Source organism: Aquarana catesbeiana, linkage group LG01 (assembly GCF_042186555.1).
Source record: "Aquarana catesbeiana isolate 2022-GZ linkage group LG01, ASM4218655v1, whole genome shotgun sequence".
Classification (NCBI taxonomy): Eukaryota; Metazoa; Chordata; class Amphibia; order Anura; family Ranidae; genus Aquarana; species Aquarana catesbeiana.
Window position 1 is genome coordinate 344,763,457 of NC_133324.1, and position 12,487 is coordinate 344,775,943.

At 41.6% G+C, this 12,487-nt stretch overlaps 1 gene segment (V, D, J or C); it reads left to right on the forward strand.

Annotated features, from left to right (window-relative positions):
• The first annotated feature begins 3,520 nt into the window (after window positions 1-3,520).
• Window positions 3,521-3,980, forward strand: LOC141117262 (immunoglobulin heavy variable 3-11-like). The segment is given in 2 exon segments: window positions 3,521-3,566; window positions 3,649-3,980. Coding segments are annotated over 2 exon segments (378 nt in total).
• Window positions 3,981-12,487: the final 8,507 nt, after the last annotated feature.

Below are 12,487 nucleotides of genomic sequence, written 5' to 3' on the forward strand. Positions count from 1 at the left end.
TCATGTCTGAGGTTTACAGACTATTGGGACAGACTACTACTATAATCAGGGCTCCTGACAGCCTATATGACAGCCCCCCCCAAAAAAACAAAATATGAAAGTGACATTTTGCTACAAATGGAGCCCTGGAGATGTGTGCAGGCAGCCTATGTCACACTATGGGGACACAGTGGCTGTATGAACACATCTGCAGGTCCTAATTTGAAAGGCGTGCGGGTCAGGTGTACAGCCCCAAACATGAAGAGTGGGCATTTGGGGTCAATCACCCACACCTGAACACCTGTCAGATTAAAACCTGCAGCTGTGTTCATATTGCTGTTGTGTCCCCATAGAGTAACAGGATTTCCGAATTTTCAAATTTTCACATTTCAGATTTTAGAATTTTGGAATTTCCGGTTTTTTGGAATTCGAAAATTCAGAAATTCAATAATCTGAAAATTCGAAAATCTGAAAAAAAGAAAGAAAATCAGTAAAATAAGAAATAATAATTAACTAATAATAACTATTAAATTATAGGTATTGGAATTTCCTTTCAAATCTGGCTGTTTGTGAATGTAACAAATACAAATTTATCTGAAGTCACAAATTATCCGGAATAACGAATGCATCTAAACAAATGGAATGGAACAAATTAATAATAAATAATAATAATTATAAAAATGTTTTATTATTATTATTATTATTGTTATTTATTATCATTAGATCGTTACATTCCATTCATTTAGATACGGCATTCGTTATTTCAGATAATTTGTAACTTCGGATAAATTCGCACTCATTACGTTCACTAACAGCCAGATTTGAAAGGATATTCCAATGCATATAATTTAATATTTATTATTAGTTAGTTATTATTTCAGATTTTCATTCTTTTGAATTTTCAGATTTTCATTCTATTTTAATTTTCAGATTTTCATTCTTATTTTCCAAATTTTTGAATTTTCAAATTTAATTTCGAATATTTGAATTTCCTAATTACGATTTTTTGAATTTTCAAATTTCCAAATTGACGAAATTTCTAAACTTTCGAAATGTTCCAATTTCGGAAATTTAGAATTTCCGAAATTCCAAATTTCCGAAAGTTCGAAACTTCGAATTTTTGAAAATTCAAAATTCAAAATTCAAAATTAGGAAATTTTCGAATTGCCGAAATTTCGAAATTTCTGAACTTTCGAAATGTTCCAATTTCCAAAATTTAGAATTTCCGAAATTCCAATGTTCCGAAAGTTCGAAACTTCTAATTTTTGAAAATTCTAAATTTGAAAATTCAAAATTAGGAAATTCGAAATTTCTGAAATGTAGAATTTTTGAAAATTCGGCAATTTGAAAATTCGGAAATTCGAAATTCAGAAATTCGAAATTCGGAAATTCGAAATTTCAGAAATTGAAAAATTATGAAAAAATGGAGATTTCGAAATTAACGAATTTGTCAAAATTTGTTAAAAAACGAATTCGGAACTAAATGAAGTGCACATGTCTAAAAATGAGATTCACCTTTTTAGTCTGGGTTCACACTTGTGTGAACACAGACATCGCATGTGACTCGCACCCGCACTGCGGTGCCGATCACATGTGATGTCTGTGCAATGCGAGTTCAGCCATACAGTTGTATGGCTGAACTCGCATTGGATTTGCAGGGAAAATAGTGCAGGGGCTTTTTTTCCCACACTGGAATCGGATCTCATGGGTGTTCTCACCTATTCCTGTGCGAAGTCACAGTTTGCACTGACACTTGTATTGACACCCGCAGTGGTTTGCAGAGGGCAGTGTGAACTGCCTGCGGGAGAGATGCGATGCGGGAACCGGCGCTGGAATCATGCTGGTTGCCGCATTGCTATAATGTAAACCTCGGCTTAAAGTAGTTTGTAAACTCTTGTAAAAAAAAAAAAAAAAAAAAAAAACAACCTGCAAGACAAAGGCATAATGAGCTAGTATACATTGCACACATAGCTCCAGTAGGATGGAATACATTGAGGGGAATTTAGTAGGATTAGAGCAAACAGAATCTGAAGCAGCTGTTCATGGCAACCAATTAACTTCTAGCTTTCATATTCAAATATTAAAGTAGAAGACTTTGCAAAAAAAAAAAATGTTTGTAAACAGACAGGCTATTTCATACAGAATATACAGTTTCTTCTGCACTACAGTATTCTTTTCTGCTTGTTCGCACTGTACAAGCTCAGTGTATGATTTCAGCATCTGCCGAGATTAATAAACTCCCGCACATGCACAGGATAAACGTTGTCTTGGCCCAGCCAATAAAAACAGCTGAAGATCAGAACCCAGAATAAGACCGAATGAAGATGCCAGCAGCGGGTTCTGGGCACTGCACCACTGAAGTGAAGGTATAGTTCCACTCTTAATGGAAATGCTGGAGATAAGCTGATTGGTTACTATGCACAGCTGTTCCAGGTTCTGGTTGCTCTAGTTTTAGTAAATTTCCCCCACTTTGCATATTTGTAAAATGTTGTTTAATGTAAGTGCATACCTATAGGCCTTTTCCACCCGACAGAAGCCTGGCCAAAAAACTCCCAGTTAGTACTGGCCCAGTCCTGGCCAAGTTCTGGAACACTACAGGCATTAGAGATTGTTACTAGCATCATAGAAATGAGCCATGTGTCTCATTCACATCCCCTCAGCAAAGCTATGGCTGGGCCTCTGACATCACTCAGATGGTGGGGTTGGCACTTTGCTGTGGGAATTTGAATGAGGAACACGGCTTGCCCCTGTGATGATGGGAACAAGCTTCTATTGCCTGCAGTGTTCCATTACTTGTCCAAGACATGTCAACACTAATTGGGAGTTTTTTGGTCAGGCTTCTGGGGGTGGAAATGGCCTACAGGTATGCACTTACATTAAACAACATTTTACAAATGCACAATGTATATAAACCTATTGGTGCCATTTGTGTGGGTAGGCCATTTTTTTAAAAGGTGAAATAAACATTTAATGGTCTATTTATAAAGCAGTGATTGTGACTTTCACCAAACATTTTATTGTGGAGAATCAATTACTGTCATTTAAAGCAATTCGATGTGGAAGATTCTCCTACAGAGAATGTTTTCTGAATGTCAGATTTACTGCTTTATAAATATGTGATAATCTTGCACATCACTATGTTGCACATCAGTGTAAAAGAAAAAGTTAGGCTGGTTGTTGTAAACATCAAGTAGGTTATTTTATTTTAATGTATTTATTATATTGACTGTTTTAATATATAGTATATAGTTGATTGACACCTGAGGTTTGCACTCAAAAAATATGCTGGCAGTAATTTTTTTTAAGACTTCACTGTGTACACTATAGTTTTCTTAATAGAAAGAGCTAAAATAATACAAGCAGATTATTTATCAACATCTTGTTGTTTTTTTCTGCTACTCACACATTGATATAAGAACAACACATCCATATATGTGATATGCTATGCAAAGTAAATGATGTCATTTCCTCTTCTCTCATATATAGGCAGTTGATATGTACAGACATCACCCAAATGCACACATACAAATTATTCACAATAATGAAGACTTTACTGAGCCTCTTTATTGCAGTGATATGGTTATCAGGTGAGATGATCCTAAAGGTGAAAGTCATGTAGAGATAAAGTGACATTTTTCTCATATATAACTTTATATTGTATAATTTCAGGTGTCCAGTCTGCAGAACAACTTACCCAATCAGACCCAGCGGTGATAAAGCCGGGGAACTCTCACACACTGAACTGTAAAGCTTCTGGATTTACTTTCAGCAGCTCCTGGATGAGCTGGGTCAGAGAGATTGGAGGAAAATTACAATGGTTGAGTCATATCAGTGATGGATCAGGTACCATACGATATCATGATGATGTTAAAGGAAGATTCACAATCTCCAGAGATAACAGTAATAACATGTTGTATCTGAAAATGGACAACATGAAAGTTGAAGACTCTGCTGTCTATTACTGTGCAAGAGACACAGCGATCAAAACATCTCTTAGATAGAACAAAAGCTCATCTTTTCTTCTCTGATTCTATCAGCAGGGGGCAGCAAAAATATCTAAAGTTAAATCCTAGATATAAAAAGGCAACCCCACTCTGTCTGGTGTGTAATAATAGATATGTACTATACTCCTCTGTGATATTATAGGAGAGGTCATATAGAACGCTCTGATTGTACCCTGTTGTGGCACTTCTGGTCACTTACTGTAGACTCTTTACACACATATAATGTCACTTTTTACTGCCTTGATGTTGGTTATTTTCCCTTACTTTCCCTGGGTGTCTAGTAATGGGCAATTTTAATGGTGTCCAGAGCAGTGGCGGTGCGTCCATTAGGGGCACCTGGGCACCGCCCCCTCTCTCCTCCCCACCCCCTATATGCATAATGGATAGATCCATACATATAATATAATGTCACTTTTTACTACCGTGATGTTATTTTCCCTCTAAATTTATTTAAGTGGAAGTCCTTGCAAAAACTAAAGTCCCTGCATCTATAGCCACTAGGGATGAGCTTCGAGTTCGAGTCGAACTCATGTTCGACTCGAACATTGGCTGTTCGCAAGTTCGCCGAACAGCGAACAATTTGGGGTGTTCGCGGCAAATTCGAATGCCGCGGAACACCCTTTAAAAGTCTATGGGAGAAATCAAAAGTGCTAATTTTAAAGGCTGTGTAGGAGACTCCTGCGCTGTCAAAGGAATCCTATACTAGGGGAGTACTGCTGCAACACACAAAAGACTGCTCCTAAACAGATCACAAAAATGGTAATGAGGGGGTGGTGGCTGCGCTGTAATGAGGGAGGAAAAGGGAGGGGGGGGGGATGAGGAGGGGAAAAGGAACACAAGGGTGGGACTATACTAGAAAAATGTGTATTATAAACAAGTGACTGTGGTGAAATAAAAGCAAGCACAATACAATATCTGTATATAAATAAATAAATAAATAAATATATAAATAAATGACAGCAAAATTAATGTGCAAAGGTATGTGAATCCACTAGAGATAAGTAAACTAAAACTAGAAATCTACCGTGATATCATAAAAAATCCCTCCAATAGCAAAAATATATCAATTAATCAACAAATGAATCACACTTGAAGTAATAAATACAATATATACAAAGTGAACCAAAGTGTCCATAAACAATAGTCCCAGTGATTGGTGTTGATGTCCCGCCAGGCACTTGGCGAGAAAAAAATTATCATAAAAGATGGTGATGATGAAAAAATAACACAAAACTACTAGCAGTCCCACCACCAAATGAAGCAATCCTGAGTGACAATACAATGTTGAATAACTCAGAAAACAGGAAGAAACCAGTGTGCTGACAGATGGGGGCACCTTCGTGTTCCCAGGCCCCTTACCTTACGGCTGTAAGGTATACAGCATATATCCAAGAGATTCCACAGGAATTCAGCAATACCGCAGATAACGTTGATTGTTGTTACCATGTATCATAGAAAGAAACAAAGAGCAAATGCTACATAGTATGATATCGTTTGGTTTGAAGACACAGGTGGAGGAGAGGAGAGGGGGGTTTGCACTCACTTTTTAATAAATGAGCGCACGCCTCAACCCACGAACGCCGAGCTCGTATGGTCCCAAGTTCTGGATCATCTGAGGGACTCTCCCCGCTTTCAAATCCACCACCCGTTGAGCAGAGTTGTTTAGTGCGGTATATAGAAAGCAAAAAACGCACATAGCATAATCCCGTCTACTATATACTTTATTAAAATATTGCTAAAAGTCATGCACTTACATTTAAAAACAGCTGGGGGGTAAAAACAACCACGAGCACCGAGCTCGTCACGTCCAGCTAGTGTCTGGCAGCGTCCCGTGCTCCTGACGCGTATCGTCACGTCACGTGACTTCTTCAGAGGAAGAAGTCACGTGACGTGACGATACGCGTCAGGAGCACGGGACGCTGCCAGACACTAGCTGGACGTGACGAGCTCGGTGCTCGTGGTTGTTTTTACCCCCCAGCTGTTTTTAAATGTAAGTGCATGACTTTTAGCAATATTTTAATAAAGTATATAGTAGACGGGATTATGCTATGTGCGTTTTTTGCTTTCTATATACCGCACTAAACAACTCTGCTCAACGGGTGGTGGATTTGAAAGCGGGGAGAGTCCCTCAGATGATCCAGAACTTGGGACCATACGAGCTCGGCGTTCGTGGGTTGAGGCGTGCGCTCATTTATTAAAAAGTGAGTGCAAACCCCCCTCTCCTCTCCTCCACCTGTGTCTTCAAACCAAACGATATCATACTATGTAGCATTTGCTCTTTGTTTCTTTCTATGATACATGGTAACAACAATCAACGTTATCTGCGGTATTGCTGAATTCCTGTGGAATCTCTTGGATATATGCTGTATACCTTACAGCCGTAAGGTAAGGGGCCTGGGAACACGAAGGTGCCCCCATCTGTCAGCACACTGGTTTCTTCCTGTTTTCTGAGTTATTCAACATTGTATTGTCACTCAGGATTGCTTCATTTGGTGGTGGGACTGCTAGTAGTTTTGTGTTATTTTTTCATCATCACCATCTTTTATGATAATTTTTTTCTCGCCAAGTGCCTGGCGGGACATCAACACCAATCACTGGGACTATTGTTTATGGACACTTTGGTTCACTTTGTATATATTGTATTTATTACTTCAAGTGTGATTCATTTGTTGATTAATTGATATATTTTTGCTATTGGAGGGATTTTTTATGATATCACGGTAGATTTCTAGTTTTAGTTTACTTATCTCTAGTGGATTCACATACCTTTGCACATTAATTTTGCTGTCATTTATTTATATATTTATTTATGTATTTATTTATATACAGATATTGTATTGTGCTTGCTTTTATTTCACCACAGTCACTTGTTTATAATACACATTTTTCTAGTATAGTCCCACCCTTGTGTTCCTTTTCCCCTCCTCATCCCCCCCCCTCCCTTTTCCTCCCTCATTACAGCGCAGCCACCACCCCCTCATTACAATTTTAAAGGCTAATATGCAAGTTATTGTCATAAAAAGTATTTGGGGACCTGGGTCCTGCCCCAGGGGACATGAATCAATGCAAAAAAAAGTTTTAAAAAGGGCCGTTTTTTCAGGAGCAGTGATTTTAATAATGCTTAAAGTCAAACAATAAAAGTGTAATATCCCTTTAAATTTCGTACCTGGGGGGTGTCTATAGTATGTCATCTTCTGGTTCTTCTGGTTCTTCTGGCTCTTCTGGTTCTTCCTCCGGCGTTCTCGTCCAGCATCTCCTCCGCGGCGTCTTCTATCTTCTTCTCCTCGGGCCGCGCCGCACCCATGGCATGGGGGGAGGCTCCCGCTCTTCTCTTCTTCTTTTCTTCTCTTCTTCTCTTCTTCTCTTCTTCATTTTCTTCTCCGGGCCGCTCCGCACCCATGCTGGCATGGAGGGAGGCTCCCGCTGTGTGACGGCGCTCCTCGTCTGGCAGTTCTTAAATAACGGGGGGCGGGGCCACCCGGTGACCCCGCCCCCCTCTGACGCACGGGACATGACGGGGCTTCCCTGTGGCATTCCCTGTGACGTCACAGGGAAGTCCCGTCAAGTCACCGTGCGTCAGAGGGGGGCGGGGTCACCGGGAGGCCCCGCCCCCCGTTATTCAAGAACTGTCAAACGAATAGCGCCGTCACACAGCGGGAGCCTCCCTCCATGCCAGCATGGGTGCAGAGTGGCCCGGAGAAGAAAATGAAGAAGAGAAGAAGAGAAGAAAAGAAGAAGAGAAGAGCGGGAGCCTCCTCCCCATGCCATGGGTGCGGAGCGGCCCGAGGAGAAGAAGATAGAAGACGCCGCGGAGGAGATGCTGGACAAGAACGCCGGAGGAAGAACCAGAAGAGCCTGAAGAACCAGAAGATGAAGGAAGATAGAAGAAAGAAGACGCTTTTAAATAAAGGAATTGTCAAAAACTGTCTCTTGTCATTTTTAACATTTTTGACAGTTTTTTAGTGAAATGGTAGGGGTAAGTACCCCCTTACCATTTCACACAGGGGGGGGCGGGATCTGGGCGTCCCCTTGTTAAAGGGGGCTTCCAGATTCCGATAAGCTCCCCGCCCGCAGACCCCCACAACCACCGGCCAGGGTTGTGGGGATGAAGCCCTTGTCCTCATCAACATGGGGACAAGGTGTTTTGGGGGGCGACCCCAAAGCACCCTCCCAATGTTGAGGGCATGTGGCCTGGTATGGTTCAGGGGGGAGGGGCCGCACTCTCATCCCCCCCTCTTTTCCTGTGGCCTGCCAGGTTGCGTGCTCGGATAAGGGTCTGGAATGGATTTTTGGGGGGACCCCACGCCGTTTTTTTTTTTTTGGCGCAGGGTTCCCCTTAAAATCCATACCAGACCTGAAGGGTCTGGTATGGAATTTAGGGGGAACCCCACATCATTTTTTTTTTACATTTTGGCCGGGGTTCCCCTTAATATCCATACCAGACCTGAAGGGCCTGGTATGGAATTTAGGGGGACTCCCACATCATTTTTTTTTTTATTTTAGTTCAGGGTTCCCCTTTGGGGAATTCCCATGCCTTTTTTGTCAATGAACTTCTATGTGTATTGTCGGCAATGCAATAGCCGCGGGTAGTTTTAAATGGGTTTTTTCCTTCAAAATGTCATTTTGCTGTCAGACTGTTCTAAACACAGGAAACATGCGCCCCTTTACAGACATACTATAGACACCCCCCAGGTACGAAATTTAAAGGGATATTACACTTTTATTGTTTGACTTTAAGCATTATTAAAATCACTGCTCCTGAAAAAACGTCTGTTTTTAAAACTTTTTTTTGCATTGATCCATGTCCCCTGGGGCAGGACCCAGGTCCCCAAACACTTTTTATGACAATAACTTGCATATTAGCCTTTAAAATTAGCACTTTTGATTATTCATGTTCATGTCCCATAGACTTTAACGGAGTTCGCGTGTTCGAACGAACTTTTTTCCTGTTCACATGTTCTGGTGCGAACCGAACAGGGGGGTGTTCGGCTCATCCCTAATAGCCACCAACATTATAATACTATCTTATCTATCCCTGTAAAGAAATAACCAGTATACATACCTTTTTTGCAGGCGATCCAAACTGATCTCCAGCAGCGGAAGCTCTGATCCCACCCTGAGCTGTCAGCTGCGGCTTCGCTATGGAAGCGGGTGCAGAGGACACGTCTGACAATGGAAGTAGTAAGTAAAATAATAATAACATTAATAGTAATAATAGTAAGTCTATGGGTGAAGTCACTCCCCATCCGGGGCGGACTGACAACTCATGGGGCCCCCGGGCAATAGGAGATTATGGGGCCCCCGGGCAATAGGAGATTATGGGGCCCCCAGGCAATAGGAGATTATTGGGCCCCCGGGCAATAGATTATGGGGCCACACAGTATACACAAACACACACACACATACAGTATACACACACAGACACACAATATACACACACAGTATACACACACAGAATACACATACACACACTGAAAAGGTACTGGAGAGGCGGGGCAGCTATAATCTTGGGATTTAAAAAAAAAAACACAGATTTTTACATACTGACCCTGGTTTTATTGAGGCTGGCAATCCTGATGGGGCCCCCTAGTGGCATGGGGCCCTCGGGCAGTGCCCGAGTGCCCGAATGGTCAGTCCGCCCCTGCTCCCCATTCATTTCACTGCCGTTGTCAGACGTGTACTCAGCAGAGCTTCCATTGCTGGAGATTGGATCAGATCACCTGCAGAAAAGTTATGTATACTGATTTTTTCTTTACAGGGCTATATAGGATAGTGTTAGAATGTTGGTGGCTATAGATGCAGGGGTTTTACTTTTAGCATGGACTTCTACTTTAAGTTTGCTCCTGAACATTACTGAGTGTCTAGTAATGGGCTATTTTATTGGTGTCCAGAGTGCAGTACAACTTCTGCCAATAGTGATACAGCCAGTAAACTTCCACACACTGACCCCAAATGGTTCTGAATTCACTTTAAGTGTCCACTGGATGAATTGGGACAGACTACTTACTACCAGACAGTTATAATAGCTGACCTATATTACCAGTGATTGGGATATCAGATACTATCATGAAGATTCACAACCTCTATAAATAACAGTAATAAAATGCTAGCCCTAAAAACATGAAAACCAAAGGACACTGCTTTGTATAACTATGCTAGGAACACATATGTTGAATTTATAAAGGGTGTCATAGACACACTTTAAAATTCTGATCGGGTACAGCACAATAAGTGATGGGGTGTGTGCCCAATTCATGAACCTGGCAAAGACTGTTGGTGCCTGAGTTGAGGTCAAAGTATCCAAACTGAACACTCCTTCCTTAGTGCACTCCTGCTAAGACATGTCCATTTTATTTAATTGTGAATCTAAATTTGGACAAATTTGTTATGTGGAGATTCAGATGAATCTGAATCTCTGAATCACAACAGTAACGATTTTCAATAAATCATAATAATACGTGTCCCATTCTGTATTGTTATGATTGGTCAAGGTCAAAATCACAAAACATTAACCACTTCAATACCGGCACTTAGACACCTTCCTGCCCAGGTCAATTTTCAGCTTTCAGCGCTGTCGCAATTTGAATGACAATTGCGCGGTCATACAACACTGTACCCAAACAAATATTTTATCATTTTGTTCCCACAAATAGAGCTTTCTTTTGGTGGTATTTGATCACCTCTGTGTTTTTTATTTTTTGCGCAACAAATAAAAAAAGACTGAAAATTTTGAAAAAAACAAGTTTTTTGTTTCTGTTAAAATTTTTTGTAAATAAGTACGTTTTCTTCTTCAATGATGGGCACTGATATGGCTGCACCGACGGGCACTGATAAGGCGGCACTGATGGGCACCGATGAGGTGGCACCAATGAGGTGGCACTGATGGGCACTGATAGGTGGCACTGATGGGCACTGATAGGTGGCACTGGTAAATGGCACTGATGGGCACTCATAGGTGGCACTGATGGGCACTCATAGGCAGCACTGATGGGCACTCGTAGGTGGCATTGATGGGTACTTATGGGTGGCACTGATAGGTGGCATGGATGGGCACTGATGGGCACTGATAGGTGGGCACTGATGGGCACGGATGGGCACTGACAGGTGGCACTGATGGACACTAATGGGTGGCACTGATGACACTGATTGGTGGCATTGATGACACTGATGGGTGGCATTGCTGGGCAACACTGATATATAATGGTGCCAGTCAGTGCCCATTTGTGGGCACTGATTGGCAAAGATCGGGCATAATTTGCACATGTGGATGGCCATGGGGTACATACCTGGCCATCCACATGTTGCCCCCTTCCCTGGTGGTCCTGGTGGCTTCCCTGGTGGTCTAGTGTGATAAACATTCAGCGCAGACCACCCCGTCAGGAGAGCCGCCCATCGGCTCTCCTCTACTCGCGTCTGTCAGACACGAGTGAGGAAAGGCCAATCAACGGCTTTTCCTATTGACATCGTGATCAGCCGTGATTGGACACAGCTGATCATGTGGTAAAGAGCCTCCGCCAGAGGCTCTTTACCAAGATCGGTGGAGCGGTGTGTCAGACTGACACACCGCTCCACCGATCACCGCGATGCGCACCCCACTGGCGCGCGGCGGCTGTTATCCTGCTGGATATCATATAGCGCCCAGTCAGGATAAATGAACCACTGCCCGGCCGTCAATCTGCTATAGGCTGGGCGGGAAGTGGTTAAAGTTGCAAGAAAGTTACATCAAAGTCGCAAGCAAATCATCCAAATAACATTAGGACACAACAAATTAATTCCGAAATAACTTCTGAAATAGGAATCAATACAGAACAACAAATATATGAAACAAATCCGAACATACAAAACAAATTAGGAAAACAAATCATTCTAACAAAGCAAATATAACTAAATTTAATGATTGACTTAACAAATTAATCCAAAATGAAACTAAACACATTTTTTCATTGTGCACATCTCTACTCAATCTCTTCCTTCCCGTCTTTCCCCTCCTCGCCAATCAGCAGGTGCCGGCAGTCATTCATTGGCCAGCACCCACTGATTGGCTTGTGCTGTGACTACCGCCAGATCATGTACTAGGTATGTGATCCAGCACAAGAGAGCCACTTTGCTAACATATAATGGCGTTATGTGATAAACAAGTGCTTAATGGTCTATTTATAAAGCAGTGAACATGACTTTCACCAAAAATTTTATGTGGAGAATCCATCCCTGTCATTTAAAGAAAATGTATCTGGAAGATCCTCCTACAGAGAATGCTTTCAGAATGTCAGATTTACTGCTTTATATATATATATGTGTTAATCTTGCACATCACTATGTTGCACATCAGTGTAAAAGAAAAAGTCAGGTTAGTTGCTGTGAACATCAAGTAGTTTATTTTATTTTAATACCTTTATTATATTGATTGTATAGTAATATGATGGCCGGGTGGGAGCACTGTTGTTCCGGGAGGATGCTATATGACGTGGTGTGATTTGTCACCGGCTTTGTCCACAGGATACAGC